Here is a 17,720-nt window from a genome sequence, read left to right as displayed (position 1 = left end):
CATCTTGTCCCTGTGTGAATAGCTCATTCTTATCACTATCTAAATTCACATAAATCAGTTCGTTGTCCCTTGCAAGTAAGTTATCACACAATCATACGACACGTTGATGTGCTGGAACATCCACACACATAAGACACAGTCACGCAATGAGGCTGTATTCACACCGCAGAAACATCCCGTGGTAGTGTCTTCGGAGAGAATAATAGTAACGTTTAATCGAACGACCGGTCTGTTTAGGTAGGTGGATATTTTACATATATATTTCGATCCATTAAGGTCCTGGGGTAGAACAGACCTTCAGCAACCCATGCATGCCGTAAAAGGCGACTATGCTTGTCGCAAGAGGCGACTAACGGGATCGGGTCGATGGAAGGGAGATAACTCTAAATCTTTTTTTTTCTTATGCCGTCTGCAAAATCTTGCAATGGCTACGAAACATTTGTCTCACATTCTACTGAAGAAAGGTTGGCAAACGTTCAAATATAGTCCCTCGAAGGAGAATTTCATGGCGGCGATTTTATTAAGGAATACATGCAGGGAAAACAGCAAGATGCAAGCTTTGAAGTTTGATTAACACAGGTTGGCTGAAGTGTACGATTCGATACCCGTGCTTTAAACAGTTCAAATAAACATTGAGGTGTTCGGTAAGATACGTTGTTCATTGGTCCCCCGGGGCCCATGGGTCGCTGTATTCTCGATGTTTGTTTATGTTCCCTGTACCCTTCTGAACTTAAACAAGCATCGAGGGTACATCCACCCACGTCCCCTTCATGAACTTAGATTGTCAATTGATACTGGTCTTGAAAACGTCCTTGTGTCTAAATAGCAAAGAGGTGTGTAAATACTGTCTCGAATTTCAAATACATGTATCTGCTGGAATATGAAATACTGCGAATATGTGGCTGTATGTATCAATACCCTTGAAATCTTATATCACCGAATTTAGATAATTTTTTTTCTTTTTCCTAACATATCTGACGTAAATGTATTTTACCGAGTGAGTATGTTTTTATTTTAGCAATAGAATGTATCCCAGCAAGAGGCGGGGGACAGCAGAAATTGAGTTCACACACTGAACCCATGTGGAGAATCGAACCCGGGCGTGACGAACACTTGCTAGCTCACCGCCATTAAATTTATCTTAACGTTAAATTAATAAATATATCGTGCAGTAATATGTTATGTGGTGTATACATTAGAAGCTATGTCAGTTTTGTGTTAAGATCATGTGAACCACAAGACAATGATATTCACGCTATTTTCATTGCTCACGACTGTAGACCAGGGAAGCCCCCACAGTACCCTCGTTAACTGGAAATACGTATTTTATGCATCCAGTGCAGGATCGACTTTCGCGAACAGCTGGTGTCACCACTATTTTTCAGTGATCTGTTCCAGTGATGTTCACAGATACTTTGCCAAAATGAAATCTCTTTTTCAGGATTGTCGACACTGAATTCTTTTCCTCTGCTGTTGCACATCAACGTAAAGTTAATACATCTGCAACTTTAATCTTACATAAGCATGAGACGATGGGTTCCTTCCTACGTCACGCTGAGATTCAGTGGGAATCAGAGAACTATTCACAGCAGTTAAACAACACTACATCGATGTCTCAGAGTCATGTCCTAGTCTCAGTCGTTTACAAAGGTTTATTTCCATCTAAAGTATGCATGCCTTACTCGTAAATGTTGAGACTACACTCGCTGTGGGAGGTCATTGTAACATAAATTCTCTGAGAGAACAATTTGTAGCTACTGATTGATTTACAGGGATTAGTTTTACGCCGCAGTCAGCAATATAACAGTTATATGTCTGCAGCATGTAGATAATCGAGTCTGGGCGAGACAATCCAGTGATCAACAGCATGAATTGGATCTAAATGGGATACGATGACAAGTGTCAATCACGTTAGCGCGTCTGACCACTCAATCCCGTCAGTCACCTCTTACGCCAAGCATGAGTTACTGAAGAGCAATGCTAACCCGGATCATCACGGGTTTAATGCTGCAGTGTAACGTTACTCCTGAAGAACACGATTCACAGGTACAATGTAACGTGCGTGCTTAGTACGGTTACTAACTACGTAAAGCGAGGAAATTTGTGAAATTTGTGCCAAGGATGCTTAATTTGAGCCATGGTTATTTTTCTGGCACTGACGTTTTCAATTCAAGTCTTAGGAAAACAGTGATGCAGCCTCTTTCCTTTTCAAAAGAAAACATTTATATTTTCACTACACCAGTTGTAACGTTTTCGAAAACAAACGTCAACATTTTCTGTTGTGTAAACATATCTTAAAATTAAAGATGACTCCGTTGTTGTCAAAACAGTATTGACGCACGACATCACGTGAGATTTGCTTCCATTTGCCATCATCCTCCAGTTGCTGCATCAGCTTCTCTAGCCTGTCTTTGTACTCCACCACCTCGAACAGGTAGTCTTCACACATCACTATACAGACCAGACCCCCTGTCAAACAGTCACAAAAAAAGATGCATCAAACATATGATATGACTGAATACTTCTCCATAGACGTACATTTACTTCACCATTATGCTTCAGAGTCGACCAGTTTTTCCCAACTTCCTGCAATGTTAGTATCAGACTTCAGTACAGATAAGCATGATATCTCCCCTTCTATTTTCCTTCTTTGTCAACGATATTGTTGATTGTCTATCCGCTGATGATCAGGCGGGTATCAATCTAGACCTGGTTGATTTGTTTATCCTACTGTTTGCTGATGATATTGCGCTTTTTGATGTTACAGTCATAGATTTGCAAAGAAGACTAGATAAGCTAGTTTTGTATGGTAACAAGTGGAAATTGAAAATAAACATCGACAAAAGTAAATTTGTTGTATTCAGGAAGGCTGGTCGACTAAGACGGAAAATGTGTGTTTAATGGACAGTTGCTTGTAACTGTTGCATCATATAAATACTTGGGTGTTCACTTCTCTTCTTCTGGATCATGATATGTTACTGAGAAAACTAAGACTGAACAAGCAAGGAAACTGTTGAATATTCTCAAATCATCAGTCAAGAATCTTTATAATCTACCAATTGATGTTCTGCTCCATATATTTGATAAGGTTTTGCCATTATTGCTATACGGCAGTGAAGTCTGGGGTTACCATCCGTCGCCATCTGCATTGAATGCACACGATAGGTTTAGTAAACAAGAAACACGTCAAAGTTTGGAGCGGGTACTGAGATTTGTCGTTATTCACTAAAGGTGAATCTGTATTACAAAATTGTTATATACTGGGCTCGCCTTTTCTCTCAAGTTCAGAATGTAATCTTAAAAAAGGTTTATGTCTATCAATATTGTCTTACTGGAAAAGGTATAGATTGTCGGGCTTTTAAGGTGAAATCTCATTTGGACCGTTTTGGCAATGTGAGGGCTAATCAAAGTGTTGGAAATATCTCTACTCCCATATCACTTTTTATGCAGGAGTGCACTGATGAAGATACCCAGTTGTGATCATCTATCACTCTTATTTCGAAATATATTGGATCTTTATCGTAGGCTCAAAGAAGGTGTAGCTTTTGAGTTCTATATTAGCCATGTTAGTGTTAGTGTTAGTCTTCTGCATTTCCTTAAGTAGATTTCGTTGCTCATAACCACAATTTGGATGTAGAGTACAGTAGATATTTAGGCTTTAAAAGGGAGGATCTCATTTGCCCCCTTTGTATCATACCTAATGTAGATATAAAAATCACTTTTGCCTGGAATGTACTTTTTATGGGAAATTAAGAGATGATATTCTCCCTAAATATTATCACATATATCTATGTAAAGTGAAATTAACTCAACTGTTTACGGCAAAGAATACTTACTTTATAAATTGTCTAGCAAAATACCTATATTTTGCCATGAAAACACGAAATAAATTTCTTTCAGTCTGTGTACCCACCAATGTATAATTGTGTCATTGTACGGTGCTCCAATGATTCTGCATCATGTACACGTAATGTAGAATGGGCCTGTGGACTTTCTCACTGAATATGGCTCTCTCTTTCTCACTGCCTCACTCTCTTTCTGTCCTCTCCACCCCCTCTCTATCTATCTATCTCACTATAACACATGTTTTCGAAATAATATCAACATTTTCTATTTCATCAACGCATCTGATCATAATTAATTAAGAAACTCCCTTGAGGTCAAAGCAGCATTGGTGCACGACATTCCTTGAGCGCTGCTTCCAGTACATATAATCCTCTAGCTTCTCCAGCTCGTAGTCTGTCAAATTGCCCATGTGTGTCTCGTAGTATTGGAGGCCTCCTAACTTCATTTCAACCAGGGCTACGGATACCGACACCCTATGGGGTGCGCTATCACAGAATACTGACATGCTCAGTTTGCATGTATTTCCAAGTAATATTTGATCAGATAATTCGAACTAGCGCACAATTTCATTCCGGAAGGCCCCAAATCCAGACACCATCCGCACTTTGGCCAGTTTCTGACCAGGGATTTGAGCAAATTCAACATGCAGGTATGCATATATGCTAGGGATAAAAACATAAAATCTGGGGGGGAAAATTAGACTACCTCTGTGCCCATAGGTTGGGGTATGGGAAAGACGATCTACTTATGAAATCAATTTTCTTTTCAAAAGAAACAACTTTGTCACCCGGATAATAAAACGTACAGGGACATGGACAAATTCTGAGGCAGAGGTGCCATGATGTTCAGAACCTCCTACGATAGTGAATGAGTGAGGGTTAACTAATATTACTATTAAAGCCTTGCAGAAGTCACAAAACACCACATCACCTTTTTGTGTAAAGGTTATATATAAACTTCAAAACTGACAATGGAATACGAATCGTTAACCTTTATACCATAACTTGCCATTCCTCATGACACAACTGTGAATGTCTGTCACGATTATCGTATTATTGAGATTCCCACAGATAAGTCTACCTATATTTTATCTAAAATCAATATTAATGAAAAGAAGTCCCTTAAGTGCATGATGTGTTCAACTTCGGTGGCTGGAAGATCAGCGACATTTTGTATATGTCATGCTTAGAGCAAGTATTGGATGATAAATACATTTATTTCCTAAAGATCAACTAACCTGGTTTGGTTATTCTGACGAGTTCGTGTAACCCATCACATGGAATGTGTCCTTCTCCCATACCCCCGGATGTAACACAGCAATCGTATGTGTCTGTAACAGAATGCATCACATTTACAACAGACAGAAAAGGTCACATTTACAACTGAGACTTGAAACACCACATTTACAATGGAATCGGAATACGTCATATTTACAACGGACCAAATACATCACATTTACAACTGTCACAATACAACATTTACAACAGACAGAATACCACATTAACAACGGACAGAACACAACACATTTACAATGGAATCGGAATACATCACATTTAAAACAAACAGAATTCGTCACATTTACAACTGACAGAATGCATCACATTTACGAAGAAGTCAGAATACGTCACATTTACAACGGATAGAATGCATACCCTATGACACAGCAATCGTACGTATCTTCAGAAAATTTTTCGTGGGGTCAATACTTGCATTATATGATTATTTTCATATTACGATCAACAGTAAGATGCTACTTTAGAGCATCCAGGTGCTCAAACTGTCGGTCCTGAAGCTGTGGAATACCTAACTGCTCTGGAAGGTGTGTTACTTAGTTCAAATGTCACTTACCATCGTCAATTGGCAGACGGTTGCCGTCCAGGAACTCACAGAAGAAGTTGGTGTAGATGTTCTTCTTTCTGGCTTGTTCCAACATCCCTTCAGCTGGGTCTAGAGCATCCAGGTGCTTGAAACCCCGAGCCTGAAGCTGGAATTCGCTTGGCATTATTAGTTTTGTTTCTATGATAAAACCGTAAAGTCCGAAGTGTGAGTGGACTATATTTGAAATTGATTGATGAAATTTAAATGAGTTTGATAGTTGTACCTTCTCGCCTAAAAAGCCCGTTCCCGCTGCAACGTCGAGGACATTCACATGAGAGACGTCATGATGGAAATATTCAGCCACGACACCTGCAGCAATGCTTGGTCCCTTGTACCGCTCGGGACATAAATCCTGAAACGCAACACACCAATGAACGACAAACATACTCACTCAAAAAAGAAACGCATAGCAAAAATCTCATGTTGATGCACTTCAGCAGCTCCTGCATGCACTAGCAGCAGAGTGGACGACGATGCAACAGCATCAGATTCAGACGCTAATTCATTCCATGTCGAGACGATGTCGCGCAGATCCGAACTATGTGCGCACGCACACACGGACGCACAAAGAGACAGACAGACATACAGACATACAAACAAATACTTACATATCGCCAGAAACCGAGCTAATCGCCCAAAGGCGCCATGAGTTCACACTGGAGCTAAAAATAAGCTATGGTAGAAACATAACTCAAATTGGATTTTGAAAAATGCAGGTTCAGTTAATAATCGATATTATTGTGGTAGATTTTTCGAGGGTTTTGGACCATGTGAAGAGAATGCTCGGTCATTAAAAGACTTTGTTTTGTTCTTGTACAATGTCCTTGCAGGAGATATTGGTCACTGGAGCGAAGAGATCGTGAGGTGGTACATATTGTTTTACAAGTTGTGAAAGATACTCTGGAGCCAGTCCATGGACGCATTTGAAAACAAGAAGCAATACTTTGTATTGGATTCTGAATTTGATTGGGAACCAATGGGGATTTTGGCATGGCAGGTGTAGTGTGTTCAGTCCTTTGTGTTCGGCTGATCAATCCTGTTGCTGAATTCTGGACTTTCTGTAACGTGTGTAACACATGATTTGAAAGACCACCGAGCAACGAGTTGAAGTAATCAATGCATGATTTTACATACGCGTTCGTCACACGTCTATAGGAGACCTGCATAGTGATGTTTCTAAGGCTCTTTTCAAACAGTGATTCTGTGACACGTGCCGTGTTAAAAGTCTTGGAATTGCTATTAAGTCAATAGGGTGTACCCAAGAAAAGAGTACAGTGTAGTATATGTGTTTCTTTGGTTAGATAGTATGCATGAGTGACTATATAGCATGCACTGCACGATTACTTTCACAGAATCCCTCACTGTGTGCATTCGTTAAAGACATAACTCCTACCTGTTCATATTTCCCGTCTTGAGACCATTCAGAGTAGTACTCAATAACTTCATCACTGCTGATGCCGACACGGTGAGCACCAGCATTTACTGTACGAGCAGGTGCGTACTCGGGTTCGCTGGTATTTCCACTTCCCATTTCCTTTTGTCTTTCCATTTCTGAAACAGCTTAAATCAGATGAAAGAAATGAGAGAACAGAATCCAAGTTACAACAGGTTTTCAATTATTTGCTTGTTCACTGTTGCATGAACGAGCATTGACTGTGCTTGTTGATGTGTTCTCTGGTTCACTGGTTTACTTTTTCTATTTCTGAAACAGCTTAAAATCAGATGAGTAAAATTAAAGACCAAAATCCAAGTTACAACAGGTTTTCTATTATTTGTTGTTCACTGATGCATGAACCAGCGTTGACTGTGCGAGTTGGTGTGTACAGTTATTGTGTATCGCCGCGCTCGGCACCATTACTATATGCAGGTGGTCGGAACCAGACCAGACAATCCAGTGATCAACAGCATGGATATCGATCCACGCAACTGGTATATGATGACAACTGCCACCCAGTTCAGTGAGCCTGACCACCCGATCACCTCTTACGGGATACTGAAGCTCAATTTTAACCCTGATCTTTACGGGTGTATCAGAAAATGGTCAGCTCTTTATTCGCCTCTTTCGTCATGCATTGTGTGTTGAAGGCTGATTCTAAGCAGATCTTCACGGGTCGGTTAAATGTCTTTCTTTTATACTCCCAAACATGATATTATCAAACAAACAGATTTTTATCATTTCAGTCTCACCTCACAAAAGATATTTACATAAATATTCTTGAAAATGTTAACATGAAAGTGAGCCACCCTTTAAGGGTTATGGGAGACCATTTCATAATATGACATGATGTCTTATAAACGCCAAAAATATATACAGATGTAATTCAGCTATATACAGTATACAATCTATCCATATAAAATATGTTGCGTTCTTTGTAAGACATAAAGCAGGTTTGGGCACAGAAACAAACATGATGTTTAAAAAGTAAAAATAATTTATCATCATCACTGGGATAGGATAACTGAAACATACATTGTTATATAAACTTTCATAATATATAATAATAATACACGGCCTTGAGGACAATACAACTGAACATGATTTTCATCCTCAACACTCACTACACTGAAACCACACCCTGTCAGTTCATATTCACTTTCGTATATCTGCGTTTCCAAATGTAGAGTAGCAGTACCTGATCTGAATTTAGAGAAAAAAGAGCGATGTGAACGTGACATATTCATACTCACGTAACATTCACAGCTATCTTTAAACATTAGATGCGATTGTATTTTATTAGCTCCTGTTATCATCATCGTATAAAGTGGCCTGAAGAAAGTGGCACCTGGTCATAGTCCAGTGTAGTGCTTCAACCCGACAGACAGTAAGTCATCTTTCAATCTGTTTTGTAATGGTGGCAGCATGGCAATGTAACTATATATAGAAATTTTGAACAATGATGTATTTATTCATTGCCACACTGAAAAATTATCAAAATACCAATATCCCTAACTTATTTTGTCCAGTATATTTCCATATTAGTTCATTCAGTTCGCCTTCATAGGATTAATAAAATATTTTAGCAAACACGAAATCTCTCTCAAAAGCAGCGAGTGGAATTTTGAGCTATCACCCTTGTGGAAGCATACGTCTCGAGATGGGACAGTGTCTAGAGGATTGGCTGTACTTGCATAAGAGTCATGAGATGCCCATCTATAGTCATTGAAACTGGCATTTTATTTACTTGACAATTGTAGACTGGCTAGTTCGTTGAAATTACTAACAGTTTGACACCCCGACCTAAGCACGATTCTGACGCCTCGTCAAGTGATCAAAGGTTTGCAAAGGTAAATCTCAAAAGTGTAAACAGCACTAGCAATATTACATTGTAATATAGATGTTTATACGACGTCGATGAGATGTTTCCTGGACAAACGAATAATACCCTCGAAACACATTTACCTTGCGTCTTGTGTTGGTTACCCGGGAAAGTTAGAACCGAATCTCCAGTAATACGGTCGCTTCTAAGGCCGCTCTTTAGTGACACCACTTCTCACATTAAAACTCGCAATAGAAAACAGTAATTAGCTTCTACATCCGTGGTCTAATACATAAAAAAGTGGGACATCCAATTAGGTATAAATAAATTAGATAAACAGAACCAAAATCAGTTATGGCAGCCGCCAAATAGCTGTAATATTGCTGAGTACCACAACAATGAAGGAAATATCAGTGATTATGTCAATTGTAATCTAATCATGATTTTCAAAAGAAATATAATAGTTTAAATAATTTTAATAATTCAATTATATGTTTTGTAAATTGGTAAAGGTTTTGATTGCTGGTCTAATTAAAAACTGGTGACCTTTTACTATTTGCAATTTGACAGAAACATCTTCCGTTGTCATAAATAACGTGCCCTCAAAAAAGCAATGACTTTGACGAAAAGAATTTATTTGAAATTAAGAGACAATGGGATGAGTGTCTTGACTGAACTTGACACACGTTCAAGAACACTCATGTTGTAGAAACTGCATGGGGTGATGATTTTCATTTCGAGCGAAGGATGAATTCCTCTCTCTCTCTCAGTCTCTCTCTCTCTCCCTCCCCCTCTCTCTCTCCCTCTCCCCCCTCCCTCCTCCCCCCCTCTCTATCTCTACATTCTGATCTTATGATGTTAATATGTTAATGTGAATTGTCCAGAAAGGACATGTTGTTGAAAACGTTGAACTAATTCAGTTCATTCATGTTCCCCGTACAATGGAGGCTACTCGATGGCATAAGAAGTATAATCAGGAAAAAGTAGTTTTATGACTCTGCGATACATTCGGTGTAAGCAGTAACAAGTTTATTCAAGAAGTATGAGTGAGTGAGTTGAGTTTTACGTCTTACTCAGCATTATTTCAGCTATACTGCGAAAGTGTCAAATTACAGAGTAGCCCTGGCCTTACAACACTTCCTGGAATCAACATTGAGTGAGTTGTACTTGGCACTTTGATCCCCATGTCTGACGTTTGATCTTACACTTAACGCTTTGATCTCCAACATGACGCTTTGATTGATGATATACTTGACGCTTTGACCCCATACCTGACACTTTGATCATACGTTTTGATAATACATTTGGCGCTTTGGACATACACTTGATAGTTTGATCACGAACTTCACGCTGTGATCATACACTTGACGCTTTCATCATACATTTAGATTATATACATGCCACTTTGATAATACATTTTAACCCACACCGCTTTTGATCATACTCTTGACTCCTTGATCTCACTCATGGATCCCGCTCGCTTTGATCCGTACCTGATGCTTTGACCATATACTTGACCCTTTGATCATGACTAGACATTTTGATCATTCACTAGACATTTTTATCATACACTAGATTTTTATCATACCTTAGATATTTTGATCATACACTACATATTTTGATCATACACTAGACACTGACCATACTCATGACACTTTGATCCGACATTTGTGTCACAGCTACTGGCGTCGATAAAGTACAAGGACACGCTCCAGTTTGTGAATGCGTTTATTTGAAAGATTTTGTATGAAGAATACACTGTAAACATTTAACTTATATGTATGCATATCACACTATGTTTCGGATATTACAGGTATTATCACAGATTGCGGTACAACTCCTTTGGTCCGTTTCGGTTCGGTATTTGAGATAAGCCCATAATGAAGATAAATGATAACAAGAGCAAAACTAAACCTTACATTGTTTAATAATATGTTAAAACTTACTCATAATCTTTTTTCTTTTGAATGAACAAAACTGTCATCAAAAAAATTAAGTTAAATAAATTAATACAACACATAAGAACTGGATAGGAAATGACAAGTGAACCTCACAGACATGTAAAAAATTACGCAGGTTTGGTCAATCACCTGGTATATTCATACGTTTTTTCAAGAACAAGTGTCTTCACCGGATAAACCCAGTGTGAATTTTAATATAACCTACGATATGTAACAACTCGTCATTAATGCAAAAAAATATATGTACATAATATACGCAGTTACAGAAAGCACAACACGTCTGGACAAATATTTGTACATAAATAACTGAAAAAAGAAAGCAGGACATTCAAGGCCATTCCGAATTCACTTCCGCGAAATAGCGGCAGTCTAGGAATGCATACATTTGGACAACACAATTCTAGACATTTTAGAGAAACTATAAACAAGTTTTTAAATGGCTTTTAAAATGACGGTACGAAAACCGAAAATACCGAATTTTGGATCCATTACGGTATACCGAACCGAAGACCAAATAAAGTAATTCTACTAATATCAAGGTTCACCGTTTCCCTCTACCGTCTATAAGACGAAGCTACCCCTAGACATTTGCTCGATGTGTGGCACGTGAGGAGATGATAAAGCTACAAAGTGAAAAGAGAAAAAGTATGATACACAATAAATCTATCACTGGCACACACCAGTGAATATCATAGTCACTCACCACCAGAGCGCGCACAGCATATACGCTCTACCACCATCCAAAACACATTTGGTGCTAATATAGACAATTGCCAAATTCAATAAAGACATAAACACTTTACAGTCTAACTCGGATTAGCACAACCTATTTAACAGACGTTTTTAGTCTAGAAATTTGTGTCATATGCATTACTGAAATGTTATACCCTAAAGTGATAGAAACCATTTTACAACTCAAATAAAACTAACCTTGTGACGTTTCCAGCTCTACTTCACATTATCAGCTCTCGGAATGCCATGAAAACTACTCGACACGAATTATCATCATGCTGAAGCAGATTATCCGATCAACCAATCAAAATCCTCCATGTTATAACAAAGCTTACCATAAACATGAAATGCACTTGAAATGCATATTCATTTTTTAACATGGCAAACACAGAACAAGCACAAATAATACTGCTGGCCACAAAACTATAACACCACCAAGACATGTTTTTGTATGCCTTTTATTGACATTTTGAAGAAAACAAAATGTAAAATACAAAGTGAAACGTCACTGCTACACGTGTATCCCTCTCGCTTTGATCCCACGCCGGACGCTTTGGTCATACACGAGACACTAAAGATTTTGATCTCACAACTGACGCTTTAATCCTTCGCATGCACATCTACTGTGTTCAAATCCAATAACATTCAGCGTGTTCTTTTCTCTGTGCATATCCATCCGATATGGCGGTTATATGAGTAAAGTATGCTCTTTTTTCGTTTTCAGAATGGCAGACGGGAAAGTAAAGGGGTATACTGAAACCAGTCCTCCGGACGATGCCTCTGTTAATACCAAATGTTCAGAGGTTCATCGTGTCGGTATTACCACTCAAGAATCCATTGAATACTACTCTAAATGGGCAGAGAATGGAATATATGACCAGGTATTCACGCCATCATTGAGTACATTAAACTATGTTTATTGCAAAGATTCGCATAACGAACTGTCGGAATAACGAACTGTCGGTTATAACGAACTGTCGGTTATAACGAACTGTTGTTTTGTCATTTTTTGTATATTTTGAATGAGGGATTTGGTTTTTACCTCGATTTCAGCAACATTTGCGTTATATCACAACTTGTCAGCTTTATGTGAAATGAAAGCACGGAATAATTCTAGTATCGTACTCTTACCACATTCAGGATCACGAGCACGGTCGTTCTAGCGTGCCCAGAAAAATAACTCATGCTAATCCGTGTTCTACTATGCGAAACCCATCACAGCTAGTCTCGACGCTCTGTTACATCACTACAAATGTTTACCAGTGTAAGTTGGTCACTGGTCACGAGGGGAAAATGGGTTAATGAACCCTCTATGTTTCTTTATACAGGGTACATCAACCCATGGGACCCGAGGACCAGTGAACAGCATATTTATCTCATCGAACACCTCAATGTTAATTTTGAACTGTTTGAAGCTCGAATGTCTGATGATAATAAGGAGTATCAGAGTTAGGCAATTAGTCAGTGCAAGAATTTCAGATGCCATAGGTTCTAAGAGACAAGAAAAACAAATTTATAGTTATCTCAGTTCCATCGGATTGCATTCGTAGTATATCGGTAATTTCCGTACATCATACGTGACTGAAGTATTCGAGATAACGAATTACTAACAGGAAGTACTAAATGAATTCAAACAGTTCGGCATTCCAAGCGGGTAAGTTAGGAATTGTTTTTCTCTCGTAAGAGGGGTACATGGAAATTAACAGAAGAGCAGTAAGCAAATCCTAAAAGACATTTATGTATGAGATAAAATCATGTTAACGAACCGAGCATTTGTGATATCATTATTACTGACACAAATAATATTAATATAAATTATTTCCGTTATTATTCAGGACTTGTGCCAGGAACGTTACCAGGGACCAGTCATTGTTGCAAATGTTCTAGCTGAGCATTTCAAGGACAAAATCACAGGGGCGAAAATATTAGATGTTGCTGCTGGAACAGGATCAGTAGGGAAAGAGGTAGACCCATACCCTCCATACTGTCCATCCAATACAAATATGGAAGTTTCATCAGTCATTAGTATGGGGCTGGAGTGCTGCATAAAACAACCAATTCAAACACCCCAGGAATGCTTCATTGAGTCTATGTATGTATTCCTTCTGAAATATTTAATATATAGACAAGGTCAGAGCTATCATTTAGACGTATATCGCTATCACAAGATCATTACAGTTAGGGTTCCTACAGTATGGGTTTATAGAGTATCAATCCCAACAGGTTACCGAGAAACAACCACTGATCAAGTTCCACACGGGAAGATACGTAAGGAATCACTAGTACCTTGCTTCAGGATCGAGGTTTTATGATGGTCTTGAACCAACTGCAGGAATGTTAGACCAAGCCAGGGAGAGGGATATCTACACCAGCTTCTACTGTAAACTCCTGGACGCCTCCTGAAAATCTCCTAAAACCAGCCCTCTCAAATATGTCCGTCTATTTCACAGCTTCAGGACCGAGGATTTAAGCACCTGGATGCTCTAGAACCTGCTGCAGGAATGTTGGAACAAGCGAGGAAGAAGAACATCTACACCAACTTCTGCAGTGAAATCCTGGACAGTAAACGTCTTTCCATAGAGGATGGTGCGTAGCATATAGAGTTGGGTCTCAGAAATATTGTAAATGTTATAATAAATTTTAGCAATTCATCCGAAACAATTTTCATAACTTGCAATTGCCTGTTAAAGCGACACTGTTTTCAACAAGCTTGCGAGAAGTACGTACTGTTACGTTCGTCAAGAAGGTGACATCCATTGCGTGCTATTGAGGCTTTTCATGATCTCTTTAGTCTCTGTATTAAATATACTGTTAAGTGTTTAAACGACAGCGTCTGTTTCACGGGGCCGCAATATCATAGGTACATAGGGAATGAGTTTGTCTGTCTGTCTCTCTGTCTGTCTGTCTGTCTGTCTGTCTGTCTGTCTGTCTGTCTATTTGTTTAACGACGCACTCACAAAAAATAATCGAGTCTGGAAAGCCAATCCACTGCACGAGCATAGATCTACGAAACTAGGATACGATGAGATGTGTGAACCAAGTAAGCGATTCTGACCTCCCATTAGCAAGGGTCGTTGAAGACAATTCTAACGTGGATCTTCAGGGGTGCTTTGATAGTTGAACTCTGTTCGAACTTCCTCTGTATGAAGCAACGCCACAGATAGGAAGAGAACGTCATATTTTCATTGGAAAAGAATTCCGTTTATTCACTCTTCTGCATGTTGTTTCTTTAAGGAATATTCTTCCTTCCAGACAAATATGACTGCTGTGTTATATCGGGAGGTATGGGTGAAGGGCAGATTCCATGCCACGGGTTGTACGAGCTGATTAGAGTGACTAAATCAGGTGAGTTGAATGTGAATTCCACATATAAAGGCACAGATTTACCCAAGGATCACAAGTCTCAGCCTACACGTGAGAGTCCCGAGTAATACAGCGAGTGTGTATGTTTTTCACCGCTCTTAGCAATATGCGAGCAATATCACTGAGGGGAACACCGGAAACGGCCTTCACACATTGTACCAGCATGGGGATTCGAACTCGGGTTTTCGGTGTGACCAGCTAATGTTTCATCCACTAGGCTACTCCACCGCCCCTCAAGCAATGAGCGGATCGGAGGGTTACGTTTCCCACTGGAAGTGGAATTCATGTGTAATGTATTTTCAAATAGAGCTTCATCAACACCGAGTAAGCATGATGTCATTCATTGATTCAGTTTTTTTACAATGATTCACGTGAATGACCTCAGTCATTTCCAGATAAACATGTTGATAATGATATATCGTCAGTCCATGGTCAGGGTCCCGTTTCACAAAACTCTCGTAAGCCTAAGGTCTCGTAACTTTTCTCGTAGCATTTGTACCTGACATACTGTAACATAGGAGGTGCAAAGGCTACGGGAAAAGTTACGAGACCTTAGGCTTACGAGAGTTTTGTGAAACGGGGCCCTGATCATTCGCGGGACAGAGTCACTTGTGAGTTTAGCATACGGGGACCGATGGAGACTCTGGTGCGTTTTGGTTACCAGCTACCTAATAGTATGCTTTTCGTAAGAGGCGTCTAGATGAATTGCTTTGTCAGACTCAATGACGATCCAGTAGATGTCATTGCAAAGTACAGTGGCCTGATACATGGATTATTTGATCACGACAGATCACCAGTTTGAGTGTGACCTTGCGCATATGTGTAAATTTGATCTCGTCGCTCTGTGGCTGAAATAACGCCGATGCAAAGTAACACCTTGCCGCAGACCCCAATATTTCCTAACTGTTGGCAGCAGCCACCTCATACGAACATATGTCAGTATTAGTTAACAGTAATTTTGATATTTTGATAAAGGCGGGAGAATAAAACGACAACAGGTATACAGTGTGACCTTCTGTTGCATCTTTCACAGTTGGCAATCTGCTGAAGGTGAATGTGCCATTTCTGAAGCATGTAACTCATGGTGCCTGCAGTATATGGCCAATTCTGTACATGACAGGTGGTCTTATCTGTATCGTGATGAGGGAGGAATATCTAACCAGTGTCAAGGAATACCACAATAGACTAGAACCACTGATGAAGAAACTGGAGGAAGATGGGACACTGAAGCAACTCTCTCGTGTTGTTGTACCTCGGTATTCTTTTGACAATAACGGAGTTGTCTATAAACTCCTAGTCTGTTAATGGAAATAGTATCAATATTTGGTACTACTTACCGAACGTATTTAACCTCGATGCCTGCTACATTCCAGAAATCTTCTCCCTATCTTGAAGCTATTACTCGTTAACCGGTTTTTGATTTTGATGTCTTGAGATGTATTTTCAAATGAGTTAACAGTGAATGTAAATGTGCTGTTAAAAAACCTTGAAATGGTATGCGTGTCATCGTTCTCTGTACAGTGAGTGAGTGAGTTAATATTTAACGTCACATCGGCAATGTCTCAGCCATATCGTGACGAGAACATCTAATATTGAAATGGAATATATGTATAGTTTAAAAACCTGTCAATGAAGAACAGAAAAACAACTAGAATATCACAAATGTGATTAAAACTAGTGTGGACAGTTAAAACTAATATCACTATTCGGACAATGCAATATAAAATCAGGCTACAGATTGCCAACAACTGAAGGTAGATCACCACACTAGGAACCATGGTGACTTACAGTACCTTTGCTACATGCATGGATCCTAGTTGGATTTACATCATCCCTTCAGATGTTAGCAATTTAGACACACCTAGCCAAAACTTAAAAATGCACATGTGCTACGACTAAGAGCAGTGGAAAGTTTAAATTTACTGTGAATGTTTTTGGACTTACGTACCCTCTCAGGAGGACGTTCTCTGAGCAGAGATTGAAATAAATACGTAGAGTCGGGTGCAGTCTTACGTATCTTTACTGGCCACGTGCAAATGATGACGAAGTGTTGCTGGTCTCCTTCAGCGCATATCTGTGTATAATAAAAGACTGCCTACTGTTTCCGTTAACAGAGCCCCGTGAAGCTCCGGATTAATATTGGTCTGCAGCTTGTGAAGGGGACTCACAGGATTGCTGACTTAGTTCACACGTCATCGGTTTCCATTGGCCTAAATCGATGCTCATGCTGTCGATCACTTGATTGTCTGCCCCAGATTCAGTTATTTACAGATCCACGCCGGAATACTGCTGGAATATTAAGAAGTGCGGCGTAAACTAAACTCGCTCACTCACGTAGAATTTTGTTCCAATATCACAGCAACAACTTTTGAACTGTTGAACTAATTGAACTGACTGAATGTGCAGGTAAGCTACAGTGCCGTGGTAGAATGAACTCTCATAGCAATCACCAGGCCGATGGAGACATAGGTGTTGGCTCAGTCGGCCGTGTTGTACTTCTCCAATCAAACGAGTTGAAAATCAATCAACAATCAGTCATTTCACAGAGTCTAAATGCTCACTCGAGCACATCTCTCAAGTTGTCTCTGGTGTAAAGAACCTCATTTACATTGAACTGCTTGAGAGGGAGGCATTTAAGAAACGCATATGTAAGACAAGACTTTATGAATGAACAATATACATT

The 17,720-nt window shown here is 39.3% G+C and overlaps 2 protein-coding genes across 2 annotated transcripts in view; one reads left to right on the top strand and one right to left on the bottom strand.

Annotated features, from left to right (window-relative positions):
* Positions 1-16,418, top strand: part of LOC137265183 (methyltransferase-like protein 27) — a 31,500-nt gene extending 15,082 nt beyond the window's left edge. Inside the window, exons 2-6 of the mRNA XM_067800522.1 lie at positions 12,399-12,555; positions 13,510-13,638; positions 14,125-14,260; positions 14,927-15,019; positions 16,158-16,418. Of these exons, the coding sequence (XP_067656623.1) occupies positions 12,400-12,555; positions 13,510-13,638; positions 14,125-14,260; positions 14,927-15,019; positions 16,158-16,342 (699 nt within the window). The 5' untranslated portion in view covers position 12,399 and the 3' untranslated portion in view covers positions 16,343-16,418. The remainder of the gene's footprint in view (positions 1-12,398; positions 12,556-13,509; positions 13,639-14,124; positions 14,261-14,926; positions 15,020-16,157) is intronic.
* Positions 2,267-7,273, bottom strand: LOC137265041 (methyltransferase-like protein 27). Its single transcript, XM_067800365.1, has 5 exons — positions 7,118-7,273; positions 5,948-6,076; positions 5,695-5,830; positions 5,084-5,176; positions 2,267-2,469 (listed from the first exon to the last, which is right to left on the bottom strand). Exons 1-5 carry the CDS (start codon positions 7,271-7,273, stop codon positions 2,267-2,269), a joined length of 717 nt encoding a protein of 238 aa, XP_067656466.1.
* Positions 16,419-17,720: the final 1,302 nt, after the last annotated feature.

The sequence above is a fragment of the Haliotis asinina genome, chromosome 15, assembly GCF_037392515.1.
Source record: "Haliotis asinina isolate JCU_RB_2024 chromosome 15, JCU_Hal_asi_v2, whole genome shotgun sequence".
Taxonomy (NCBI): Eukaryota; Metazoa; Mollusca; class Gastropoda; order Lepetellida; family Haliotidae; genus Haliotis; species Haliotis asinina.
The sequence above is the reverse complement of the archived record's forward strand: the minus strand, read 5'-3'. Positions and strand labels throughout refer to the sequence as shown.

Excerpts from the sequence above, each read along its gene's own strand:
- LOC137265041 (XM_067800365.1), bottom strand. The coding sequence starts at position 7,273 with ATGGAAAGACAAAAGGAAATGGGAAGTGGAAATACCAGCGAACCCGAG. Across the intron at positions 6,077-7,117 it reads AAGACGGGAAATATGAACAG|GATTTATGTCCCGAGCGGTA; the intron begins GTAGGAGTTATG and ends GTTGCGTTTCAG. Across the intron at positions 5,177-5,694 it reads CCGTCTGCCAATTGACGATG|ACACATACGATTGCTGTGTT; the intron begins GTAAGTGACATT and ends ATTCTGTTACAG.